This window comes from Sarcophilus harrisii, chromosome 4 (assembly GCF_902635505.1).
Source record: "Sarcophilus harrisii chromosome 4, mSarHar1.11, whole genome shotgun sequence".
NCBI lineage: Eukaryota > Metazoa > Chordata > Mammalia > Dasyuromorphia > Dasyuridae > Sarcophilus > Sarcophilus harrisii.
The window spans coordinates 28,285,301-28,298,104 of record NC_045429.1 but is presented as its reverse complement, the minus strand read 5'-3'; the positions used below and the strand labels follow the sequence as shown (position 1 = coordinate 28,298,104).

The following is a 12,804-nucleotide window of genomic DNA, read 5'->3' as shown; positions in this document are numbered from 1 at the left end:
GTTAAACCAGCATGGAGGGCCCCCTCTGAAGTCACCTGCACATGGAGGCGCAGCAGCAAGCAGGGCGCCGAGGGGCACAAGCCTACGGTGGGGCTGGATCAGAAGGGCCAGAAGGGCTCCGAGGGTAGGGGGCACAGTGACCCCACCTTCATCCTGCTCCCTTCCTCCCCCGGGGCTAGAGAACCCTAGGCATGATGACTTGGGGAGCAGGGAGAAGAGCTCCGAAGGATGCTGGTGTGTGTGTGTGTGGGTGGGTGGAGCGCCGCTGCCTGTGGCATGTGGGCAAAGGGCAGCCAGAATGGAGCTTTCCAGGTGGTGGCCAACAGTCGGCCTCCATCCTGAAGCCCACTGTGAAAAGGTTCCTTAAGAACAAGCCACCAGACGGATGGCTCTTTTCTGGACAGGGAGTAAAGGCTGTATTAGGGAACCTGGCAATGGATTTCCTGATATTCTCTCTTGGAGGCAGGGTCAAGGAGATCACAATCTGGTGGATTTAGAAGCTGACAAGGGATTGGACTCAAAGAATAGGACTGAAGATGTTGGGGGAGTACAACTGCACCCCAAGACCAGCGCTTCCCAAGGGCTCCTTCTCAGATCCCTTTGCTCCCATCCCCCCCTCCCCCCTGCCCCGCCTCCGCGTTCTCCTTGGGCTTCCTTCCCTGATCTTCAATACCAAGTGCCCCTGCCCCAGTTGACACCCGGGGCTCTGGCCTGGGCCCTCTTTTTTTGACCACAACCTCTCACTGTTGCCCTCATGTTTATGATCTCCTCAGGCCCCATGGATTTCATTATTATTACTATTTAATACTTTTTTTTTTGCAAATAGCAAGCACTTCCCCATGGGGGGGGGGGAGACTCCCCCCCACAAATAAACACAATCAGGCAAAACAAATTGCCTCACTGGCCAACCGCCAACGTGATTTCCCTCTGAGGCCGACATGCCCACTTCTTGGCTGCCCATCGTCTACCAGATCCAGCTGCCCACCTCTCGGCTCCCTGTTGCCCACCAGATCCAACACAAAATACGGTCAGGCACTTAAAACTGCACATTGCTGGGCCTCAGCTTCTCTCCAGACTTGTTCAGCCCCTTCCCCCATTTTCTCATTTACTCTACAGTCACATTCACCCTTGCTGTCCCCCCGATGGCACAGGAGCTGTTTCACATGCATCTCTAACCCCCAGCAGGCTGATGACAAGGGTGGCAGGGGGCCTTGGGCTGCAGTTCCCTCCTCTATGAAAGGACCAAGAGTCCCTTGCACTCTCAGAGAGGGGCTGGGAAGTCCCAGGGCTCATATGGATCTAAGTGCTGAGCACGAGCCAGGGGTTGGGGGGGATTGACAATTAGGTCGGTGACATGGGCAGCGGGGAGTCAGCTAGGAAGCTGGCAGGAACAGCCATCACTGCACATGCTCACAGGTTCAGGGCCTGGGTCCAGAAGGTAGTAATGGCTGAATGGCACCAGAAAAACTTCCTTCGGTCCCTCCTCAGGGCTCCCAGATCCAACCCGTGGGCAGAGTCTGAGGGACCTTCCCGGAGGACGAAACTCTGTGGCCCCTGAAGCTCCCTGGGCATTTAAGGAGATGCCAGCTTTACAAGGGAAGCAGAAGGATTCTCACCCCCAGAAGCTCTAAAGGACGGGGCTGGGCAGGAGAGAGCACTGGGGAACCCCCAAGCCCAGAACTCTCCCATGTCCTTTGGGGAAGGAAGCCCTCAGAGTTGGGGAGCTCACCCACCTTCTTTGAAGGCCTCCGGCTTGCTTGTGAGAGCAGTGATCAGCTGGAGCTTCTCCCTCAGTTTGGAGACTGAACTTTCTTCTTTCTGTTCCAAAAAAGACCAAAACAGGGTTGTAGGAATAACCGACCAGAGCCTGGGAGGCCATGATGGAGGCTCTCAGAACCCAAAAGGAGATCCAGCTGTCCAAAGGAGGGCATCACTCAGCTAACACGCCACACCCACAGCACATGTACATACGTGGTCACACCTCCTCACAATGAGCTCTGCTCAGGAACTTCGCCTGGTACTTCCAGGACCGGGCCGCAGTCCTGGACACTTTGCATCTTTGTCAAGCAGAGACACCCCGTGCCTCCTGTCTCTCTCCCATCATCCCCCAACCCTCACAATAACCCGAACGTGAAAGGGTCCATCTGTAACCTGTTAGGGGCCGTGTGCACACAAGCTCTGTCGACATTAGGAGTGTCCATGTCTGGGCTGAGATAGACATGGATCTCAAAGGGACCCATGGTCTCCTGGAAGAAGGCTTTCCTGGCAACGAGCAGACTGCGTCCAGCTGCTGTCCAAAATCCACTCTCCCCAGCCCCTTTGCCCCCCAAGTTCTCTTGGCACCGGGGGCAGCAGGATTCTGGGGCCGTGTTCAGGTTATCTCTCGGCCTGCCCCTCCATTCCTGACAAGGCCTCTTTTGTACTTCCTGCTCTGCGGGGTGTGCTCCACCAGGGGCTTCCCCACTGGCAGGACTCCTTGCAGAGGAACCAGGGAGGCAGGTTTTGGTCTCAGGAAGGAGACGGGGTCTTTGGTTCTCAGGGACTGCTTCCACATCAGTCCCCAAGTGCCCTGCATCCTCTGGGCTTCTTCTCTGGTGACATCCGCTCCCACGGGGGCCTCCCTCAAGCTCCTGGGGAGCCAGCTCTGCACGACGTCTCTTGCACTGCCAGCCACTACTCTGTCCTGGACCAGGTTCCACAGCCAACTAGCATTTCCTGCCTCGTCTGCAGTCAAACTCAGTGTGTCCACGAGCCTCCACCTTTGTTCTCCAACGTGCCCCTTCCCCTCATTTCCGCTTTTGGCCGAGGACTCCACTATCCTCCGAGTCACCTTGATGCTTCTTCCCTTACCCGGTTAGCAGTAACTCTGCAGGCTCTGCCCCCCTTCCTCCCACTTGTCCCAAGCTCTTCACTTCTGTAGCTACCATAGCCTCATCCCCACTCAGGCCATCATCTGTCACCAGTCTTCTGACTGCCTCTCATCCACCTCCCACCCAGCTACCATCATATTCCTAAAGCAGAGGTCAGCTTACTGGGTTCCGGAGGCGCATCCATACACACAAGCTGGCTCCCTCTGGTCTGGTCCTCTTGCTGCTTCTCGCACACAGCACCCCAGCTCCTACCTACCTGTCTCTGAAATGCACTCTTCTTCTCCTCCAGTGCCTGGCTCATTAACATATGAGCTCTTTAAGGGCAGATGTATTTGCCTTTTTTTGTATCCCCAGCACAGAGCATAGTGCTTAGTACACAGTATGTGCTTAATAACTGCTCTCTGTGGACTCCCTAAAAGAGTAACCTCTATGAGAAGTCTTTGCTGAGCCCCTCAAGTACCAATGCCTCACCTCCACATTATTTTGTTTATGTTTTTTTTGCATGTTGTTGAGAGCATCCCTACTTTGGTATGTTTAGCTCTTAGAATACAGTCAGAGCTTAAGGAATGCTTTTTTACTCCTACTGTGACCCTTTCCCTCAACTGATGGATTTCAGGTTCAATTCCTTTTCCATTTATAGTAGATGAACAACTACACATAAACCTTGATGAACATTGGTCCATTTTTGCCCTCTAAATACACACCAGAGTCTAGAACACAGACATTATTCATCTAGTTGCTTTTTCCTGTGTGGAAAGTTAGTCCATGTTTCTCCAATATTATGGATTCCATTTTGGAGGCCATCTGGAAAGAGGAGCTTCATCCTCCTGGTCCTTGGGACTCTGCAAGGGATCTTCTCCACAAAACACCTTAAGCAAGCCTGCATTCTTATACAGGATCCTTTCTGTAATATCGATGTAAGATTCTTGTAAAATGTTGCTACATACAGGGAAAAATCGCTTAACTGACTTGACTGAATTGAAGACTTTTTTTTGCAATGGTCAAACGCTGAGTGAAGCGGGAGCTTGTCTGCTCTGTAAAGCTGTGGTCTCCATGAAAGCCAAATTTAGATTGGAAAATGTTGGTCAGCATTCTCCTGGCGAGAGGACCGTGGTATCCTCCCCCTGAGAGATGATTCCTCCCGACTTCCAGCATGACTTCTAACACACATGGTCTCTGGACACATTTGGGCCACATGAGTAGCTTTTTTCCCTCTGTTGTCCTCAGTTTCCTTCCTTAAGCATTTACTCAGCACTTATAATAGCCAAACCTTCCCTTCCTCCTTCCTTCCCTATGTGCTATGAAGTATACATTAAAACTGGTGACTCTCTGGGCTGGATGAAATCCAAGAGGGCAAGGCCCTAAAAGGGCTCATTGAAGAAGTACAGAGGACACCCTGAATCTTGCAGGACCTGACTTCCATCCACCATGATCATGGGCATGAGGTGCTTCATCTCCTCTGGGGCCAGGGTAAAGTGGAGCACTAGGATGTTCTTCAGGAGAGTGGAAGGGGTCATGCTCTAGAGCGTGGACTTGCCACCTGAGGACGATCTGGCCTAGGACTTCCTGTATCTCTTGGGCAGCAGAACCTTGGTCTAAGAAACCCAGAAGGCTGAAGGCTGTCACTTGCAGCCCCTGCTAGTGATGGTGAGCGAATGGCTCATTCTGGGCCAGGGGAAGGCGGCATGGAAGGCCAAATTGGCTGGGCCAAGAGTGCCATCATTCTGGTGACGGTTGAAGTTGGCGAGCTCGCTACCTCCAGCACCTTCCAAGTCTTTTGTAGCAAATGGGATCAGAGGGCAGCGACCACCAGTGTTCTTGGCAGAGGATCTCACCCCGCTTGGAAGCCCCAGGCAGGGCTTCTCAGGAAGGGCTCAGAGGTCACCCACCCCGCCATCCTGCCCAGTTCTTTGAGGTCTCTCCCCCCCACTGCCCAGCAGGTGCCCAGCCCAGGACAGGCACCTTCAATGTGGCCGCGGCTCTTTCTGGTCTGCAGCCTGGACTCCTCCACAGCGCTCCCTCTCTGCTGCATTGCCACCCTCCCCCTGCTTTGATGCCTTTGATGGCAGCACTCCTGTCCTGGGCAGCAAAAAGCTGATGATGAGCAGATTCCTTCTGCCCTTGCAGAGTTGTCCTTCATCGCACTTTTACAAGCACAATGCAGGGAACGGCCAATTGCTCCCTAATTCAGGCAAAGGCATCCTGGGCTTTAAAGGAGCAAGAGTGGTCACCTTCCCAAGTGGAGGGGGGAAGGGGGGGGGGGGAAGTAGGGGGGAGACTGACAAACAGAAGTGGCCTCTGCATCCATGTCTGTGCGGACAGAGCTGAGAGAAGCCAAGGGCAAGGGAGAGAAGCTGAGTCTGGAAGCTTTCCAGCACCAGGACACGATTTCAGACACAGGATTCTCGGCACAGACTCCTCCATGGCTGCCTTCAAGGGCGCGTTCATCCACATTTGTTTCCTCTGAACTCCCCAAATGGACAGAGCGTGTCAGAGGTCTCTGGCACATAGAGCTGAGGGAATTATTGACTGCTTTTTGGGAAGACCAGCGGAAGGAGTAGGGTGGAGGACTGCAGGAAGCTGGTGTGCGTCCATGCACATTAAGTCGAGATGACATGGCTCACAGAGGCCTTCAGGGACTGCCATAATGGAGGATGGGGCAGAGCTGTTGCCCGGGGAAGGTCTGGTGCTGCCTGTCTGTTTCCTTTTCTCCCTTACCTTTAGGATCTGAGCTTGTTCCCCATCTGTCTTATGAGAGTCTTTTTTCAGAGAAGAAGCTCCATCAGTCATCTTGAACGTGAAGAGAGGGAGAAGGGGGAAGGACAGAGGGAGAAGAGGGGGGAAAGGAGAGAGAGGTGAAGGAGAATGAGGAGGAGAAATTTCTGTAAGACAAACATCAAAGTCTCCCAAACATTGTGCCCTTTTGAATCTCAGCTACACATAACCAGAAGGCTGGAGAACTCGTTATGTTATAGCAGGGGTAAAAAAGGAGAGTGGGAGGAGAAAAGGAGAAGGCCACAAAGAAGCCTGTAACAGGGGCAGCTTCCACGGAAATCTGAAAAACTCCACTTGGTTTTAAAGGTGGGCTGTGCAGCTGGGCCCCGTTACCAAACCTCTATGGGATATACCAAGGCCCAGAGAATATACCACCCAGGATGCCTTGAGGAGTCCCAAGGAGAGCCTCTTTACCTTCCCTGCTCTGTCTGATGGACAGAAGTGGGCACCTGGGTACCCCCAAATTCACAGAGGAAAAGGAGGCTGGCTAGGCCACTGGCCAAGCCTGGGTGCTGCAGGAAACCCTGGGTCTCGACTTTGGGCATGTCTGTGGAGCGTTTCCTGAAAGCCACGGGCCTACCACAGAGCCACATACATGCGGGTGACGAGAGGGGGACACACTGATGACGATGTGGAACCTAGCAGAACACATGCCCTAGGATGAAGACAACATGGTGCACTAGGAGGAGGCCAGTCTTAGAAGAACAGAGTAACTAGCTATCTGTCCCCGGTTTTCTGCTCTGTAGGATGGGAAGGATGGGACACGGCCCTCTGGCCTAGCAGGGACGGGATCATTTCACCTTAAGACTGCAGTCCTCTCAGAAGGGAGGCACAGCAGGGCGGAGAGGGACCAGGACCCACCGCTAAGAGCTTTCCTGGCTTCTTGGACCTTAGACGGGGGACCCTGGGCAGCTCCCTGGATGGACACTGCCCTGGTGACTTTGGCGGTCAGACAGGGAGTGCCGACAGTCGCCTTCCCACCTCAATGCCATGAACACCCCTGTGGTTCCTGAGGATGAGGAAGCTTGTGGCTGTGACACTGAAGTCTGAGCTCTGGGCCCCAGTTTCCTCATTGGCAAACACGCTTCCTCCTACTTCTAAATCCAAACAAAGTCTAGGGAATGGTTAAGACTTCTAGTCCTTCCTCTGCCCACGCCAGGCAGGAGCCCAGACTGAGGAGCACAAGGGGCAGGCTGGCGTCCTCAACCTCAGGGCCTACGTGGGGGCCTTTTCTCCTGTGAAACAGCGTGGTGACTCCTATTCCACACACTTCACCACATCACAAGAACCGGATGAGACAATGGATGGGAAGCGCCATGCACTTGCCATGCTCGAGTGACATCTCATCTGGGAGAAGCCCTTGGGCAGCCATGCGGATGCAGCACACGGTGGGGGGCAGAGCACGTGACGTATAGGGTCACGAGACCCTGGACATTCTTACCATGGTGAAGGACAGGTTGTCTCTCTTCCCTAACTTGTTCAGAGCTGCCAGGCCGCTTTCTACCGAGCTGACTCTCTGGGTCAGATTCCTGACTGTCCCATCCATCCCCAGAAGCTTGAGGTCATTCTGTCTCTGATACCCCACGAGGGAACTGCTGACCTCTTCTAAGGAGCTCTGAAGGTGGAGCACGTCCTAGAGCAGAAACAGAGCATGCTTCGGACTCTGTCCGGCTGAGGAGACCTCCCTGGAGGCCATGGCCGCACGCCCTTCCCCTGGCTCTGGCCCGGCTCCTCTCGCGAGGTGGCTCTGACCTCAGACAAGGGAAGAGGCTCATTTACGAGAGTCCCTCGAGCCCGGGAGCAAAGTGCCTGGGAACAGATTTCTCAGCGTCTGCCCCACCTGCTGGCGGGTGGGCAGCAAAGCTGGCGGGCTCATGAAAAGGCCATGGGTGTTAATTTATCTGAACAGTCCCACCTTAGGAATGAGAACAATCACTGAGCCCTGTGATAAGTTGTACATTATTTAGCACAAGAGCCAGCGTGTTTGTGGACAGTCTCTGGTACTGTAGGCTTAAGAATACACTGAAACAAACAAACAAACAAACAAAAAAAGAAATTAAGAAAGAAAAGAAAAGAAAGGAAATAAAAAGAATATATTGTATCTAATGAGCAGATCGGCCTTTCTCATGGGTTCTGAACCCAATATTTGTCAGATTTCTTTCCTCAGCCCAATGCCGGCCTCAGCTTTTTTTTTTTTTAAACAACTGGAAGTTCTAGAGAGGCCTAAGTTAATTTTGCCTCAAACTGCAAGCTCTGATTTCTGAATGGGCCCGTCCATCATCCCACTCCCTCCAACGTGCTCGAGATGTTAAGCACAATAAATCCCTTTCATTTGTGGTGGCGATTCCAGGGCACCCGGGGTGCATGCAACTGAGAAAAGGCCCTTCGCCGCCTGCCCCGCGCCCAAGAGGAAAAGTTCCCTGAGCCCGCAGACCAGAGGGAGGCAGCGCGAAGCTAATGCCGAGCAGTCGGGGCCGAGGCTTGTGGGCCGAGGTCTGGCCCGGAGTCACTGACGGGGCCCAAATGGAGGCGCCACAAGTACCTGCTGCAAGCCCTCTCTCAGGTTTTTCCTGCCCAGGTCGGGGGCCGCAGAGGGTGATGGAGTGACTGTCCCACTCTCTTTCGCAAGGTGTTGGATCTATTAGGAGGGACGAGAAGAGAGAAGCCACGACTGAGGCCGTTATCTCATGGCTCTCCCCAGACACTGCAGGGGGGCAGCCCAACAGCAACATGCCCTTGGTGAACCCCCCCATCCATGCCCAGGCTGGGCCCTGGACCTCACTCACATTCCTCTCTAGTCAAAGGGGACACTGCCAGGCCTTGTCCAGTGCTGGGGCACAGAGACCAGTGTCCTGGCCTTCCAGGAGCGCCCAGATGCCCAGCCCTGCCATGTTCTCCCCGTTCTGAGCTTCTGCTCACACCAGGAGAACCCGCAAGGACTGGGAATCAGGAGAAGCTGGGCCCACATGGAGCCACCACTTGGTTTCGAGAAGCCCAGCCTCCTCCGGCTCAGAACCCTGCCCCGCCAGCCCACTTTTCAGTCTCAGTTCGGGTGTTGCCCACCCTAGGCAGCCATGGGTGGGGGTGGGGCACCCCGCCCCCTCCTCTCCCTAACCCTGCCTCCTCTCGGGCCCTGCGCCAGGCTCGGTCCACACCTAGGCCTGAGTCAATGTTTACTGTTCCCGGGGCAGCGTCCTCATGCCATTGCTTAGCCTCTGTCCTTGAACCAGCTGTGCGATCTCCGGGTCCCCAGGGCTCCAGCTCCTCTGTACGCCCAGCCCAGGCCCCCCTCTGCAAGACCGGCACCCTGGGAACCCATCGCCCCTGCCGCCTTCAGGGCCGGGAGAGAGGAGGGCTCCAGCTAAGGCCCACCCACAAAAGCTTTCCTGGCTGGTGGCCAGGCAGGTCCAAGATGGAGAGACTAAATTATAACAACACACCCGGCAGCAGCCAATGGATTCCGAAATCTGGGGCTCTCTGTGGAGCATTCGTTCGGCCTCTGCTTTGATAAGGATAATGAAGTCGGAGCTTCAGAGAGACATGGCCGAGGGCCTGCCTGGAGGAGGTGGCCGAGGCCCCCAGGACACCAAAGAACCCACCACTGATTCCTCTGCAAGGGAAGAGCTGGGGACATCGTGGGACAAGCCCCTTTCTGGTCCATCCCATAAGCCTCCTCAAAAGGGAGGGAGAAGCAGAGTGGGGTCTGGGGACAGATGATGGCTGCAGGGAGTTTAAACTCCCTAAACTCAAGCAAGGCAATGGGGGCAAGTGCTGGGAGGTGGGGGGCTGGGGATTCTGGGCTGGGCAGAAGGCATGTGCTGGGCCCGGAGGCAGGGAGACCCTTATAAGCCAGTCACTTAACAGATTCCTGCCTTAGTTTCCTCAACTGTACAGTAGGATAACGACAGTAGCTGCTCCGAGGGTTACTGAGGATGCAAAGTCCTAGCACAGTGTCTGCCTTACACACTAGGTGCTAAATAAGTGCCTCTTCTTTCTCCCCTTCCTCCCTTTGCCAATCTATGCTTGTCCTTTGGACCATCCCTCAGTCCCCCCTCCCCCAATTTCTGCTTTTCCTGGGGTTTGTGGGCACGGCACAGCCCAAGCCCAGCTCTAAGCCTCGGTCTCAGCATTTTCAAAGTGTCACGATCACCCTCTTCAGCCTCCAAGGATGGCATTTTGCAAAGCTTCAGGTGTTATAGGAACAGGAGCTTTCCCTGGCGCTTCCTAGTCACCCTGGCTCTCAGCAGCAGGTCTGCTCTGGGTGCCTTGGGGGGGGGGGCTCTCCATGAGTCTCCCCTGCCCTGGGCATTGGACTGGCCCACCCGGCCTCCCAGCTCCATGCAGGGTGACGACCCTGGGACAGTGTGACCTCCAATAGCCAAGGCTGTCCCTTCCCCCTTCCTCCCAACCTCAGGTGGGCCATCGGCACTCGCCGGGATCCTATCTGTGGGCACCTGCTCCATGGGGCTTAACCAGGGATCTAGGCATGCTCTGGGCAGAGCCCGACGCTCCTAAAGGAACGGGGAGGGCACCGGCCTCCTGTTTTGGCTGAGAGGTCAGCTCTGAGGGCAGGCAGCGTGGCCGATATGGCTGCCCGCCTCTGGGCTGGGGCAGGATTTCCTTACCAGGTCACTCTGCAGGGTCTCGATGGTTTTCTTGTGCTCATCCACTGTTTTCTGTACGGCCTCCACAGCCAGACGAACACTGTTTAAGGTGCTCCCAATAGAGGCCACACTCTGAGGAGAGAGACCCAGTGAGTGAGGTCACAAGCAGAGGGAACCTCACAGAGACCCCAGAGTTCAGCCCCCCACAGATGGCAGGAAATAAGGAACATCGAGTGATGTCTCAGGCTTTCTGAGCCCTGAAGAGAGCAGGGAGTGGGGGTTTTTCTCCAGGAAAGACAAACTCAATTGTCTAACCTGAGGAGGTTACTTCCTTTAGGAATGAGGGCCTTGGACTTTCAGACTCCTTGCTGCTCCAAATCTATGATGCCAACTTATCAATGATTACATGGCTCTTTGAAGCGATGCGCTGCCTGAGGATCATGGGTGCTGCCCGAGGTTCATGAGCACTGCCTGAGGTTCATGGGCACTGCCTGGGGATCATGGGCGCTGCCCACCACCATGGCCAACTAGCTGGACAGAGCTCAGCCTGATAGTGGGTCCTCAGGAAGAAGCTACCCTCGGTCATCCCTGCCTGTGCCAGCCTGTGCACCCACTTCTAAAGGAGTCAGGAAGTCAGACACTTCCAGCTGGTGGCCCTGGACAACTCAAGTGACCTCTGGATGCCTCAGCTTTGCCTCATCTGTAAAATGGGGACGACAAACAGCACAGACCTCACAGCATGGCTGGGGAATATGTGCAGGGATGACAGTTTGTGGGTGATTTTGTTGTTCAACTGGGTCTGACTCTCCAAGACCCCATTGGGGATTTTCTTAATAGAGATACTGGAGGGACTTGCCATTTCCTTCTCCAGTTCCTTTTACAGATGAGGAAACCGAGGCACACAAAGTGACCTGGCCAGACTCTCCCTGCTGGACGAGTCCAGGGGAGATGAGGTTTCCCAGCTCAGGAACTCAGAAGCCACTTGGCTGTGGCTGGTTTAGCCAAGGACAAAGGTTTCAGGAGGGAGTCCTGTCAAAACCCCATGTGGGCATCATCCCTACTTGATGGCTGGGCAGCTTTGCAGAAGGACCCAGGGCCCGGATCAGTGAGTGCCCAGGGGTGCAGGAACCCGGGGCCAGGGAAGCGTCTCTGTGGATCCTGAGGGCATGTGGCTGCTAGAGCATGTGCAGGGAAGGCCCCCAGAATTCCCGGGCCTCGGCCTCTCTCCCAAGCTTCCCTCTCAGTGGCTGGAGAGCAAGGGGCAGGATTCCTTTTCCTGGTGCCCTGAGGAAGGGGTAGCAATGGGCCCGAGCAGAGATTTGGGCAGAAAGGAACTACAGTTTCATGGATTGAATTCATTCATTCACTCCTCTTCATCAAACAGGGCCACAGTCAGCCAAAGTGCCTCCTATGCCAGGCTCTCTGCCAAGCGCCGAGTATAAAAATAAAGACAAATAAGACAAGTGCCCGTGCTCAGGAAGCCTCAGTCTAGCATCGGTGAGTTTGAGGCTGGATAACCTAGAGATGAGAGGACACCATCGATGTCTTGGTTCCGTCCCCTGCTCTGATAGCAGAACCAGAAAGCCCACAGACCTCCGAGTACTTGGCCTCTTTCATCTCCATCGGACTCAGGTATTATCTGAACCTCTGGAGGACTGTCATGGAGCATGATGCGGACCCGGGCCAAAGCCCACACGGCTCCACCGCGCCTCAGCCTCCCCATCTGCTCCTGTGCGGCCAGGCCAGTATGGGCCCATGAAGAATGGTGGAAGCACCCCAGAAACCCACACAAGTGACTGTGACATGGGCCTTTCACTCATTCATTCACACTCAGGGCCTCTGACCTCTTGTTGGGAAAATGCCAAAGTAGCTTCTGCCTATGAGAATGTGGCTGCCAGCCGGGCAAAGATCAGGAGAAGCAGAAGGGCCAGGGGCTCTGCTCTGGGAGGGACTCCCCCCCCCCCCCCACCTTGGTCTACCATTCGACTCCCTGCCTTCCCTTCTAGCCCCCCTCACCATCATTCTGAATTCTTGTCATATTGCCCATAAACCGGCTGGCAGCTCTGCTTCCTCTGAGACAAGACCGGGCACTGGATCTGGAGTCAGGGGGCCTGGGCAGCTAGTCTAGGCTCCGCCCACTCACTGCTGAGGTGACTGTGACCAAGGCACTTAAACCACCCTATGCCTGTTTCCGCAACTGGATGAGCAGCCTCTAAAAAAGCCCAGGCTGTTCCCCAATCCTGGAGGGCCTCCCTGCCTCCCTCCCACACCTTCTGAAGGTCTGACACGACTGTCTCTACAAGAAGCTTTCCTTGTCCCCTCAGGGGACACAGGCCCTTATCTGCTGTCCACATACTCACCAGTCACGTCCCATTGGAACAAAGAACAAACCTGGTGTTCAAACATGCCCTGTTCAAAGCTATAATTATCTGCAGAATATGGTGGCTGGTTACAGCCTGATGGAAAGATGCTGTGGAACGAGCTACATCCGAACTTCTACCTGGCTCCCCTCCCCCTTGCAGTCTGTGAGCTCTGGGAAGACCGAGACTGCGTCC

At 54.9% G+C, this 12,804-nt stretch overlaps 1 protein-coding gene across 7 annotated transcripts in view; it reads right to left on the bottom strand.

Annotated features, from left to right (window-relative positions):
- EFCAB14 (EF-hand calcium binding domain 14) overlaps positions 1-12,804 on the bottom strand; it is a 31,059-nt gene that overhangs the window by 5,030 nt on the left and 13,225 nt on the right. The window contains exons 5-9 of one of the 7 annotated variants that reach the window (XM_031969173.1): positions 10,271-10,381; positions 8,188-8,283; positions 7,087-7,278; positions 5,589-5,660; positions 1,734-1,818 (exon numbers count right to left, since the gene is read on the bottom strand). In XM_031969173.1, the coding sequence (XP_031825033.1) occupies positions 1,734-1,818; positions 5,589-5,660; positions 7,087-7,278; positions 8,188-8,283; positions 10,271-10,381 (556 nt within the window). The remainder of the gene's footprint in view (positions 1-1,733; positions 1,819-5,588; positions 5,661-7,086; positions 7,279-8,187; positions 8,284-10,270; positions 10,382-12,804) is intronic. The other 6 variants (XM_031969174.1, XM_031969176.1, XM_031969175.1 and 3 more) reach the window with 6 other exon arrangements.